Below are 13,308 nucleotides of genomic sequence, written 5' to 3'. Positions count from 1 at the left end.
TTGGTGGAGAGGGGACACTTGGGTGGAGTGGGGACACTTGGGTGGAGAGGGGACACTTGGGTGGAGTGGGGACACTTTGGTGGAGAGGGGACACTTTGGTGGAGAGGGGACACTTGGGTGGAGTGGGGACACTTGGGTGGAGAGGGGACACTTGGGTGGAGAGGGGACACTTGGGTGGAGTGGGGACACTTGGGTGGAGTGGGGACACTTGGGTGGAGAGGGGACACTTGGGTGGAGAGGGGACACTTGGGTGAGGGTGGATTGGGGACACTTGGGTGGAGTGGGGACACTTGGGTGAGGGTGGATTGGGGACACTTCGGTGGAGAGGGGACACTTGGGTGGAGTGGGGACACTTGGGTGGAGAGGGGACACTTGGGTGAGGGTGGAGTGGGGACACTTGGGTGGAGAGGGGACACTTTGGCGGAGAGGGGACACTTGGGTGGAGTGGGGACACTTGGGTGGAGTGGGGACACTTGGGTGGAGAGGGGACACTTGGGTGAGGGTGGATTGGGGACACTTGGGTGGAGTGGGGACACTTGGGTGAGGGTGGATTGGGGACACTTGGGTGGAGAGGGGACACTTGGGTGAGGGTGGATTGGGGACACTTGGGTGAGGGTGGAGTGGGGACACTTGGGTGAGGGTGGATTGGGGACACTTGGGTGAGGGTGGATTGGGGACAGTTGAGTGGAGTGGGGACACTTGGGTGGAGTGGGGACACTTGGATGGGGGTGGAGTAGGGACACTTGGGTGGAGTGGGGACACTTGGGTGGAGTGGGAAAACCTGGGTGGAGTGGCGACACTTGGGTGGAGTGGGGACACTTGGGTGGATTGGGGACACTTGGGTGGGGGTGGAGTAGGGACACTTAGGTGGAGTGGGGACACTTGGGTGGGGGTGGAGTGGCGACACTTGGGTGGAGTGAGGACACTTGGGTGGAGTGGGGACACTTGGGTGGAGTGGGGACACTTGGGTGGAGGGAGTGGGGACACTTGGGTGGAGTGGGGACACTTGGGTGGAGGGAGTGGGGGGTGGAGGGAGTGGGGACACTTGGGTGGAGTGGGGACACTTGGGTGGAGTGGGGACACTTGGGTGGAGGGAGTGGGGACACTTGGGTGGAGGGAGTGGGGACACTTGGGTGGAGTGAGGAAACCTGAGTGGAGGGGGGACACTTGAGTGGAGGGAGTGGGGGGTGGAGGGAGTGGGGACACTTGGGTGGAGTCGGAACACTTGGGTGGAGTGGGGACACTAGAGTGGAGTGGGGACACTTGGGTGGAGTGGGGACACTAGAGTGGAGTGGGGACACTTGGGTGGAGTGGGGACACTAGAGTGGAGTGGGGACACTTGGGTGGAGTGAGTGGGGACACTTGGGTGGAGGGAGTGGGGACACTTGGGTGGAGTTAGGACACTTGGGTGGAGTGGGGACACTTGAGTGGAGTGGGGACACTTGGGTGGAGTGGGGACACTTGAGTGGAGTGGGGACACTTGGGTGGAGTGAGGACACTTGAGTGGAGTAGGGACACTTGGGTGGAGTGAGGACACTTGAGTGGAGTGGGGACACTTGGGTGGAGTGGGGGACACTTGAGTGGAGTGGGGACACTTGGGTGGAGTGAGGACACTTGGGTGGGGGTGGAGTGGGGACACTTGGGTGGAGTGGGGACACTTGGGTGGGGGTGGAGTGGGGACACTTGGGTGGGGGTGGAGTGGGGACACTTGGGTGGAGGGAGTGGGGACACTTGGGTGGAGTGGGGACACTTGGGTGGGGGTGGAGTGGGGACACTTGGGTGGAGGGAGTGGGGACACTTGGGTGGAGTGGGGACACTTGGGTGGTGGTGGGGTGGGGACACTTGGGTGGAGTGAGGACACTTGAGTGGAGTGGGGACACTTGGGTGGGGGGGGGACACTTGGGTGGAGTGAGGACACTTGGGTGGAGTGGGGACACTTGGGTGGAGTGAGGACACTTGGCTGGAGTGGGGACACTTGGGTGGGGGTGGAGTGGGGACACTTGGGTGGAGTGGGGACACTTGGGTGGAGTGGGGACACTTGGGTGGGGGTGCAGTGGGGACACTTGGGTGGAGTGGGACACTTAGGTGGAGTGGGGACACTTGGGTGGAGGGAGTGGGGACACTTGGGTGGAGTGGGGACACTTGGGTGGAGTGGGGATACTTGGGTGGGGGTTGGAGTGGGGACACTTGAGTGGAGTGGGGACACTTGGGTGGAGGGAGTTGGGACACTTGGGTGGAGTGGGGATACTTGGGTGGAGTGGGGATACGTGGGTGGGGGTGGAGTGGGGACACTTGGGTGGAGTGGGGACACTTGGGTGGAGTGGGGATACTTGGGTGGGGGTGGAGTGGGGACACTTGGGTGGAGTGGGGACACTTGGGTGGAGTGGGGATACTTGGGTGGGGGTGGAGTGGCGACACTTGGGTGGAGTGGCGACACTTGGGTGGAGTGGCGACACTTGGGTGGAGGGGGGACACTTGAGTGGAGGGAGTGGGGGGTGTAGGGAGTGGGGACACTTGGGTGGAGTCGGAACACTTGGGTGGAGTGGGGGGGACACTTGGGTGGAGTGGGGGGACACTTGGGTGGAGTGGGGGGACACTTGGGTGGAGTGGGGGGGACACTTGGGTGGAGTGGGGGGACACTCTGGTGGAGTGGGGGGTGGGGCACATGGGTGAAGTGGGGGGGGGGCACTTGGGTGGAGGGAGTGCGGACACTTGAGTGGATGGAGTGCGGACACTTGGGTAGAGGAGTGCGGACACTTGAGTGGGGGGTGGAGTGAGCACACTTGGGTGGAGGGAGTGGGGACACTTGGGTAGAGGGGGACACTTGGGTGGGATGGGGACACTGGGGTGGATGAGTGGGGACACTTGGGTGGAGTGGGGACACTTGGGTGGAGGGAGAGGGGACACTTGGGTGGAGTGGGGGGACACTCGGGTGGAGTGGGGGTACTTGGGTGGAGTGGGAACACTTGGGTGGAGTGGGGGTACACTTGGGTGGAGTGGGGACACTTGGCTGGAGGCAGAGGAGACACTTGGGTGGAGGGAGAGGAGACACTTGGGTGGAGTGGGGAAAATCAGGGTGATGTGCCTTCCCCAAGGACACGTCACCACCATGCTGAAATGGGCCTCGAACCCCTGTCAATGGTGAACACAGGATCAGTTGTCCAATGTCTAAACAGCTCTGTCACAGCACCTCCATTTCTCTGGGTAGCCAAAAATTAATTGACTAATTAATTAATCAATTAAAAAAAAAACACTCTCTACAAGTCATGAACAAATGCCTATACTATCCACAAGCTAAGGAAAGAAAAAAGCTAATCTCACACAGAATCTCTGTCTGTTATTCTCACCATCTGTTAACTGCATCTGTCAGTTGTTTATGTTTCAAACAGCCTGCATTAAGAAGTGACAGTGAAAGGTCCTCTGAAGGAAATGGCTTTGATGCTGCTGTTCATTGTCCAGCCAACCACACAGGGCTGTGCCAGCACTGAGAAAATGACCTGATCTGGAAGAAACTCAAGACCAAGAAAAGACATGATAACAATTTGATCACTACACAGGGAGCTCAGCTTCTCTCTACTGTAGGGTTTTCACAAAGCAGGCAGAGTGTTGATCTGGAACCAAATCAGGTGATGGCTGTCTCATTCTTTGTGGTCTCCTCAGGATGACATGTTGGTCACCACCTGTAGAGAAAGGTGCATGTCTTCACTAGATTTGATTTTGTAACTACTGGCGATCACCTATAAGAGAAGCTGAACACTCTGCAGTTATTTATGTCTTATTCCATCCCTCTTTCATCAGACTTCTCTGCAGTTATTTATGTCTTATTCCGTCCCTCTTTCATCAAACTTCTCTGCAGTTATTTATGTCTTATTTCATCCCTCTTTCATCAGACTTCTCTGCAGTTATTTATGTCTTATTTCATCCCTCTTTCATCAGACTTCTCTGCAGTTATTTATGTCTTATTCCGTCCCTCTTTCATCAAACTTCTCTGCAGTTATTTATGTCTTATTCCATCCCTCTTTCATCAGACTTCTCTGCAGTTATTTATGTCTTATTCCATCCCTCTTTCATCAGACTTCTCTGCAGTTATTTATGTCTTACTTTGACCTTCTTCGTCAGATTTCTCTGCTGCAATTTATATCTTATTCTGTCCCTTTTTCACCAGACTTCTCTGAAGCTTTTAATGGCTTATTTTGTCCCTCTTTTGTCAGACTTCTGTTTTACTCAACAACCAAGCCTAGTCCTTTCATAGAAGCTATCCACTTTCACTCCCACTCAAGCGGACTGGAAACAAAAAAACTTTTTAAGATGGAGTTAACAAATTGTGGTAATTCTAAGCCTGACTCTGCAAGAAATAATTCCGTTTCTTTCCCAGTGCTCGGCAGAGTCTGGACACAATCCTAGTCCGACACACTCTGTAAGAAATCATTCCATTTCCTTACCTGTGCTCAACAAAGTCTGGACATGCAATCCTAGTTGTTCTACATGATTTTTTAACAAGAGAGTTGTTTGGGATTTGCTATCTCATGGACACTCAATCTTAGTTGTTCTACCAACACGTTTTCACCAAGAGGTCTGGTTGTTCTACCCACAGGACTTCATCAAGACAGTTCTCTGGGCATTGCTATTTCATGGACAAACAATCCTAGTTGTTCTACCAACACAATTTTATCAAGAGAGTTCTCTGGGCATTGCTATTTCGTGGACACACAATCCTAGTTGACACGTTTTTATCAAGTGAGTTCTCTGCGAGTTGCTATCTCATGGATACACGATCCTAGATGTTCTACCCAAATGATTTCATCAAGAGTGTTCTCTGGGCATGGCTATTTGGTCAATGAGCCTGAAGAAGAACTCGATGAGGCGTGTCGCTTCGTTGCTCCTCATCTCGCCCCAGTGGGAGGGCTGGTCCTGGTGAGGGGTGAAGGTCGGGTTCAAGGTCACCGTCTGGTGCGTCAAGTGGGACAGCAAGCGCTCCACCAAGCGTGTCTCCAGGTCCTCCGTCTGTGGGAACAGCCTGGACAGCACCCGCGCCTGGTACTCTGTGAAGTGTTTGATGGACTGAGAGGAAGAGAGAAAGTGCATCAGTACTGGTACATCACAACTTCCAGCCATTGCAGAAAAAGGAGACAGAAAGTGCATCAGTACTGGTACATCACAACTTCCAGCCACTGCAGAAAAAGGAGACAGAAAGTGCATCAGTACTGGTACATCACAACTTCCAGCCATTGCAGAAAAAGGAGACAGAAAGTGCATCAGTACTGGTACATCACAACTTCCAGCCATTGCAGAAAAAGGAGACAGAAAGTGCATCAGTACTGGTACATCACAACTTCCAGCCATTGCAGAAAAAGGAGACAGAAAGTGCATCAGTACTGGTACATCACAACTTCCAGCCACTGCAGAAAAAGAGACAGAAAGTGCATCAGTATTGGTACATCACAACTTCCAGCCACTGCTGCTAACAACTGCTAACTACCACAGTTAAAGGTTCAAGGAATCCTCTCCTTCCGCCATTATGAATTTCCTGACCGAAGTCAGGTACCCATTCACACCTGGATGGAGTGAGGAAAATCAGAATAAAGTTCCTTTCCAAAGGACACAACACTGCGCCAAAATGGGGCCTCAAACCCTAATCACTGCTTTACACTGGATCAGGAGTCTGGTGCATAACGATTCATCAGGGAATTACAACTTAAACAGCGATTGTTGCTAACAACTACTTACCTCTACAATAACATACCAGAAAAGGAAAATGTTTTCCTAGGAATTGTGTTTAATACATCACACTTACAGTGATGCACAAGTACACACCAACAGGGGTCTATTTCCTATCCTGCAATAATGATAGCATGTATAGCAAGTCATCTCCCTTCCTCTGGTTACCCCCCTTTTCTTCTTCATCTTCATCATGTATGTTCCAACCTCTTTTCCAGCAGCCATGGAAAACTTTCTCATCAGAATAAAAAATCTAGTTTGCTTATCCATACCTTTCAATTGATACATACAGCAAAAAGAAAGTATGATAATATCTAATATATAGAATCAGGTTGGGTTGTTTTTTTAATCATTATTCCAAAAGTGCAAAGCGGTGACAGACAAAGTCAAAATTTCATTTTCATATAGTATATCTAATAAACAACAACTGTTGATTTTCTGTAGTTGTTTTTTTTTTTTTGGGGGGGGGGGGGTTGTTTTTTCTTTTCTTTTCAACATCAAGCTATCCATGAATAAAATCAACAGTAAAGTTTGGATTTTTTTTTTTTTAATTCACACACACACACACACACACACACACACATCTATATATATACACTGAGCTGTTTTTCGCTCATGGGTGCATGTTTGTATGAATGAGTGTGGTTAGTCATTTTTAGGCTTGGCAACATGTACCTTTTCCAAATGACACAAAAACTGTTTACAACATATACAGAGGTACGCACAATGAGAAGCATGTACCTTTTCTAAATGACGCAGGCATTCTTTAGGGCCCTCCATCCGTTCCAGTATCAGCACCAGGTCTTGTTTCCTTAGCACAGGCTCCTGGCCAACATCACAGGTAAACAAAAGGGTATTACTGTCAACTACCTTGAAAGCGCCCACCCACACTTGGCACAATTTTACCCTAAATTTTAGAATGAGCTTGTAGTGGTTTACTGGGTTGCAGGAGCCTTGTGGTTTACTGGGTTGCAGGAGCCCCTTCCCTGACTTAGTTTCACCATACAGCACTGGCTGGGCTGAGAATGAGAACAAAACAGCTGCTGAAATAAGACACTGCATCATGGAGTAGCCTCATGCCCTCACTTGGCATTTCCATGACACATTAACGTCACATGCAGCTATTCTGTTCTTTATTTTTTACATCTAAATCAGCAGTGCTTTATAAAGCAACACAATCAAAAAAAGCAAACTGAATCATCATTAGTTCATGATTATTCTTCTCTTTTTCTTTTTCTTTTTTTTTCCAAAGTGAGGAGAGAGCGTGCTATAAGGTTGGTTTTTTGTTGTTGTTGTTGTTGTTTTTGCTGCCCCATCATCTGCACCATTTCAGTGGCATTACTCCCACGCCGCTCATTCTAGATTCCCCCATACATGGCCACACCGTGGTTCATCCGTCACAGTTCCAGCATCGGCAGTCCACAGGGAACCATCAATGTTAGGTCGCCAGGAGGCCACACACCAGAGGAGACCCTGCACTGCTGCTGAATCGCTTCAGTGGTGTTCAGTGGTGCCTGTTCTAACGTACTTAGGACACCACCTACCAAGCCCCCTACTAACGACAATAATGACTTAGTCGCGGAGCCAGACTGAGTGAGCGTCCCTCCCAGAGTGGAAACCGTCTCTCAAACAACAGCCCCCCATGAATCTGCCGATGCTGAAGACATTGACAGGACTCACCCAAAGCACAGAAGTGGAGGGGCATCAAAATTGAGGTCACCATGAGAGCAGGGCATGAAAGGCCACAGACTTTGAGACTGTTTTGTCTATATTAATGATGACGGAGGAGGAGGATGACAATGATGATGTTGCTATGGAGGTCGATTTTGGTTTGGGACTGTGTGACAAGGCTGTACTCTACGCTTCCTGTCATAATGATATCCCGGCCTTAACCAGGCCCGAGAGATACAGACACTTGCAGTGTTGGTCAAGTAATTAGAGCAACACACCCAAAGATGCATCCTTGAACTCTGGGTAGGAGCCGGCCAAGGACCGAAAAACCCACCTCCGCTGGGATTCGAACCCACGTCCTCCCAGCTGCCAGTCCGTGACGCTAACCACTTCGCCACGGCGGCTGGTGCTATAAGGTATTTCACCCCATGCTGAGGGGATGTGCCAGAAAGAGGACCATTTCCATGCACCTACTGAGGAGACACAGCAGAATGAGAACCGTTTCCATGCACCTACTGAGTGCACCTACTGAGGGGACATTCTAGAAAGAGGTATTTCCTTACACCTACTGAGTGCACATAGTGACAGGACATACCACAAAGACAGCCATTTCCATCACCTACTGAGTGCACCTACTGAGGGGACACGCCAGAAAGAGAACAGTTTCCATGCACCTACTGAGTGCACCTACTGAGGGGACACGCCAGAAAGAGGACTGGTTCCATGCACCTACTGAGTGCGCCTACTGAGGGGACACGCCAGAAAGAGGACTGGTTCCATGCACCTACTGAGTGCACCTACTGAGGGGACACGCCAGAAAGAGAACAGTTTCCATGCACCTACTGAGTGCACCTACTAAGGGGACGTGCTAGAAAGAGGACTGGTTCCATGCACCTACTGAGTGCGCCTACTGAGGGGACACGCCAGAAAGAGACGGTCTCTTTCTGACCCCTCTCCATGCAAACATCACAGACGCATCACATGCTGCACATTACCTTCAGCTGGTCCAGCCAGTCCCAGAAGACAGCGCTGAGCACGTTGGGGTTGTCCTCCTCAGCCAGCATGGCCCAGGCAGAGTCCGTCTCATTCAGCTGTGCCTGGGTCCACACACATATCTCTCAGGATCAGGCAGGCAAAACGATCAGTGAACCAACACAGGCAGGTTATCTTTGTGTGTGTGTGTGTGTGGAGGGGGAGGGGGATAGAAAGGGGGAGGAGGGTGGGAGAGGAAGGGGGGATGGCTCTAGTGATATAGATATTTAAAATTGAATTACGAAACTTCAATTAAAATGTTCACAATCATGAAAATTGATACTTGAGGGTGTGGGTGTGTTGTTTTTTCTGCTGGGAGTATAGTGTTGGGTGTGTGTGCGTGTGTAGGTGTTTTGTAATGTCTACATATGGTGGATGGATTAATGTAATAATTATGATCTTGATTTAAATAAAAAGGAAATACATACATCTACAATCACAATCATCCACGCTCAACAGACTGGAATACACACATGAGACCAGAGACATAAAGAAACTCCTGAGGCGCAAGATTAGACTTCACAAAAAGGCAAATAAAACCAACAACTGGGCCAACTATAAATTCTGCCAAAAAGAATGTAGGAGAGCCATGAGGAAAGCACAGCAAAATTACATCAACAACATCACTCAGACTGGAGTGAAGGAGAATAATAGCAAACCCTTCTAGAGATAAGTCAAAGCTAGAAGACAGGACAACATCAGCGTGGCCCCGCTAAAGGAAGGAACCAACCTGGTCAGTGACAGCACAACTAAGGCCAAGATCCTCCTTAGGCAATTCCGCTCTGTCTTCACCAAAACTGATGGCTCCCTATCACCACAAATGAATGGCCCCCAACGACCACAACTCAACAACCTTATGGTCAGAGAGGAAGGCGTAGCCAAGCTGTTGCGAAACCTAAACCCCTCTAACGCTAGTGGCCCAGATGGAGTTCCCAGCAGAGTACTGAAGAACTGCACTGACATCCTCGTGGTACAATTGACCTGCATCTACAACCACTCACTGGACACTGGTCAACTTCCAGCAGACTGGTTGATCACAAATGTAAGCTGTATGTTTAAGAAAGGAGACCAGAACAGGCCTGAAAACAACCCGGTGTCACTTACATCCATCGCATGTGAAATACTAGAACATGTCATCAGCCACCATGTCCGAGAACATCTGGATAAACATGAAATCCTCACTGACAGAAATCATGGCTTCAGGAAGGGATTTTCTTGCAAAACCCAGCTCCTCACAACAATGCACGACCTCCTCAAGTCAACTGATGAAGAACCCCAAACACACGTTGTGATCTTGGACTTCAGCAAGGCCTTTGACACTGTGCCCCATGACAAGCTCCTCCACAAACTGCAGCATTATGGAATCACAGGCCCAGTCCATAGGTGGATCTCAAACTTCCTCACAAAGAGAACAATGAGAGTGGTCCTGGAAGGAGAAACCTCAGAGAAGACAGTAGTCGAATGTGGAGTACCCCAAGGCACAGTTCTCGGGCCCCTACTTTTCCTATGTCATATAAATGACTTGCCCGAAGTTGTGAGCACAAATTCCAAAGAACAACTGTTTGCCAATGAATGCCTACTGTACCGAGAAATACACCAGTTCCAGGATCACATCTCACTCCAAGAAGACCCTGCCAAGTCAGAAGAATGGGCTGGAGAATGGGGAATGAGGTTTAATGCCCAAAAATGTTATGTTCTTCCAACCAAACACCGCTTGTCCTTCTACTACAAACTTGATGGGGAAATCCTCCAACACGTGGATCAAAATGCCTACCTGGGAATACAGATTTCAGCAGACTTAAAATGGTCCAAAAATATTACAAACATCTGCAAGAAGGCAAGCTCTATGCTCAGATTCCTCTGACAAAACTTGGGCAGCTGTCCTCAGGAGTGCCGCCGTACAGCCTACATTTCGCTTGTTCGATCTGTCCTAGACTACGGAGCCATTGTTTGGGACCCGTATTTAACAAAAGATCACAACAGACTTGAGCGAGTGCAGAGACGGGCAGCACGCTTCATAAAGAGGGATAACAAGTCACAAGACTCCAGGTTTGTCCACACTACAAGAGCGAAGGAAGCAACAAAGGCTTGTCACACCCTTTAAAGTGATAGAAGGCCAGGTTCCAGCTTCTTCACCTGAGGGATTCCTGACCCCTACAGACAAAACCAAGAGGAAGATCAAAGAAGAATATCAAAGAGGAAGACTTACACAGACCAAGTGGCAACCAACATCATCGCCAAGCACGTGCACAACAACAGCCGTGGCTACAAAGTCCCCCAGACAAATTCAGAGTAGTATAAATGCTCATTCTCTGTCAGGACAATAGCAGACTGGAACAAAGTGGAGGAGACGGTTGTGCAGGCACACTCCGTCTCCGCAATTTCTGCAGCATTGAGCAGAGCGGCCTTGGCTGTCTCCCATGAGTAAATCAACCCTCCCCAACCACCTCAACCCTCCTCCCCCCCATTCCTCCAACCCGCCCTCCCCCCACCCTCACCTGGTTAGTGAGATACAGTGCTGCAACAGGACATCTTTGAGCTCAACTCGGGGTGTCCGTTGGAGCAGTAGACCCCCCAACCCCACCCCCAGCCCACCCTGCCAGGGAGACACAGTGCTGAACCAGGCCATCTTGGAGAACAACTCGAGAACAACTGTGTCAGCTGGAGTAGAATATATAGTTTTCTTCAATATAGTTAAATTAAATTGTAGTTAAGTGAACTTATATATAGTTTAGTAAATATAGATGAGGACAATTTGAGCTTAAAACAAAAATAAATAAATTCAAAGACTAATCAAGCCATGCGCTTCCATAACCCGTTGTGATGATAATCTGCAAAGGTTCCTGCAACGTATCATTCCAGATTCCAGATTCCAGATACACACACACACTCACACTCACACACACACACACACACTTCCACAGTAAACAAAGCATCAAAATTCACCTCAATATAATCTGCCTTCTCCCTCACTTCAGAACAGTACTCTGTAGCAGCCATGGCAGCACACACAGAGCAGGAAGTGACCCCTACCCCCACAGGATTGTGGGACAGCCGGGTGTCAGCTGATCCTCTGGAACTGGCGTCGGAGGCTGCTCCAGACCCTGGGCCTGACCGGGAGCTCTTGCCGTCTGAGTCTGCCGCCCCCTTCTCTTGGTCCACATCCACTGAGGACGGCTCCCCACTGTTCTTGTTTTTCACCCGGTTTTTTAACCGCTCCCCCAGCCCTTTTCTCTTCCCTTTGTGTTTTTTGCCGGGGTCTCTAACACAGTTGGTGCTGCTGTCTTTTGCACTGACGTCATCGCTCTCACAGTCTGGCGATAGCCCTTTCACCAGGGTTCGACCCGCTTTGTCTTTCTTGACCACACCTTCAGAGTTGTTGACATTACTGGACTGATCATAGTAGACATTGTTCAAAGTGATGCTGGGAGTTTCTGAATCCGCGCAGCGATTGTAACCACACTTGTTCCCAACCTCTGTCGATAACACGTCCGGCTTTCCAAAAATAATGCAGTCATCGTCATCTTCCTCTTCGCTTCTGTGAGCGTTTTTGATGTTGCTGTCGCTGGCAGAGGCCACCACAGTGTTGTCAGCAGCGTCCTGAACAAACACATCCTGTAAGACATTGCTGTCCTCGTTGCTAGAGTCATCGTCATCATCGTCGTCATTTCCCTCGGTGAGCACCTTCTTGAAGCGGGGGTTGGGCAGGTCCTCCAAGGTGATGCTGGTGCGAAGCGCCCTCTGCGGTGCCGGTCTCTTCACGCCATCTGCAGAGTGCATGGACAGGTTGGACTGGCTGGGCAGCATCAGGCGCTGGGAGGTGGACGTGGCAGGTGGGGAGGAGGAGGGGGGATTGGTGTGGACCTTGGGCATGGCCTGCCCCTGCCCAGCCAGCTGCAGGAGACGCTCGCAGCACACGTAGACCACCTGGCCAACAGGGAAACCTCCTGTCTCTCATCTGTTTTCAGACCTGAGTTGATCTACATGTGTGGATGTGAGTGTGGAACCTGTATTCTGAGTGGTGGCCTAGTGGTTATTTACATCCAACTAGGAAGTGATACGGACGGGGATTATTACTCCCCCCTGCACTGGCCCTTGAGTGGTTGTCTTGGTGCTAGTCTTCTGGATGAGATGATAAACCGAATGCACTTAGCACACATATAAGAACCCACTGTGACATGGTTTTTCCTGGAAATATCCTGTAGAAAAATCCACTTTGATAGTAAAACACATACTTGCAGACATAAAAAAAAAAAAAAATGGCATTGCACTGTGGTGCTGTGGTCTGTCCAGGGACAGCAACCCAGATTTCACAAAGATTTATACAATACAATGAATCTTCTTATAGAGCCATTTACATGGAAAAGAAAAAATGACAGCCAGGATCACACCCACCAAAGATAAAACGAAGATTTTTCTTTAGAATGAAAAATCATAAACTGTTCAGGTACATCAAAAAAAAAAATCTTCATAAATATATACAGAGACATTCGCAGCCAATGCCTACCACCTGTAAAACAAATCAGTTCTTTCTCAGTATGAAAAGTAAAATTTATCCTTTTGCTTCAGATCTTTTAATCCTAAACAATTTATAGTATAAACAATTTTTTGACAGGTAAAAAAACATTCCATCCAGTTCCTTAACATAAAAGCAAATGTATGATATTCCATGAGGTAAGTAACTTTAAGACTTCACTTATAACATTTGCTCCTGACTCTTGAGTGGATGGAGGTGGAGGTGGAGGGGGGGGGGTCTTGGCACTGCATTAGCCACAACAATTGGACAACAAGCTGCCTTAGCACTGCATTAGCCACAAAAATTGAACAACAAGCTGCTTTAGCACTGCATTAGCCACAAAAATTGAACAACAAGCTGCTTTAGCACTG

At 49.4% G+C, this 13,308-nt stretch overlaps 1 protein-coding gene across 2 annotated transcripts in view; it reads right to left on the bottom strand.

Moving 5' to 3' along the window:
• Window positions 1-2,776: 2,776 nt before the first annotated feature.
• The window catches only part of LOC143299539 (protein tyrosine phosphatase domain-containing protein 1-like), a 36,443-nt gene continuing 25,911 nt past the window's right edge, over window positions 2,777-13,308 (bottom strand). For both annotated transcript variants that reach the window (XM_076612810.1, XM_076612809.1), the window contains 4 exons: window positions 11,368-12,348; window positions 8,385-8,486; window positions 6,460-6,543; window positions 2,777-5,061 (listed from right to left, as the gene is read on the bottom strand). In XM_076612810.1, the coding sequence (XP_076468925.1) occupies window positions 4,804-5,061; window positions 6,460-6,543; window positions 8,385-8,486; window positions 11,368-12,348 (1,425 nt within the window). In that variant the 3' untranslated portion in view covers window positions 2,777-4,803. The remainder of the gene's footprint in view (window positions 5,062-6,459; window positions 6,544-8,384; window positions 8,487-11,367; window positions 12,349-13,308) is intronic.

This window comes from Babylonia areolata, chromosome 25 (assembly GCF_041734735.1).
Source record: "Babylonia areolata isolate BAREFJ2019XMU chromosome 25, ASM4173473v1, whole genome shotgun sequence".
Lineage (NCBI taxonomy): Eukaryota > Metazoa > Mollusca > Gastropoda > Neogastropoda > Buccinidae > Babylonia > Babylonia areolata.
Note: the sequence above shows the minus strand (reverse complement) of the source record. Positions and strands in the feature narration are given on the sequence as shown.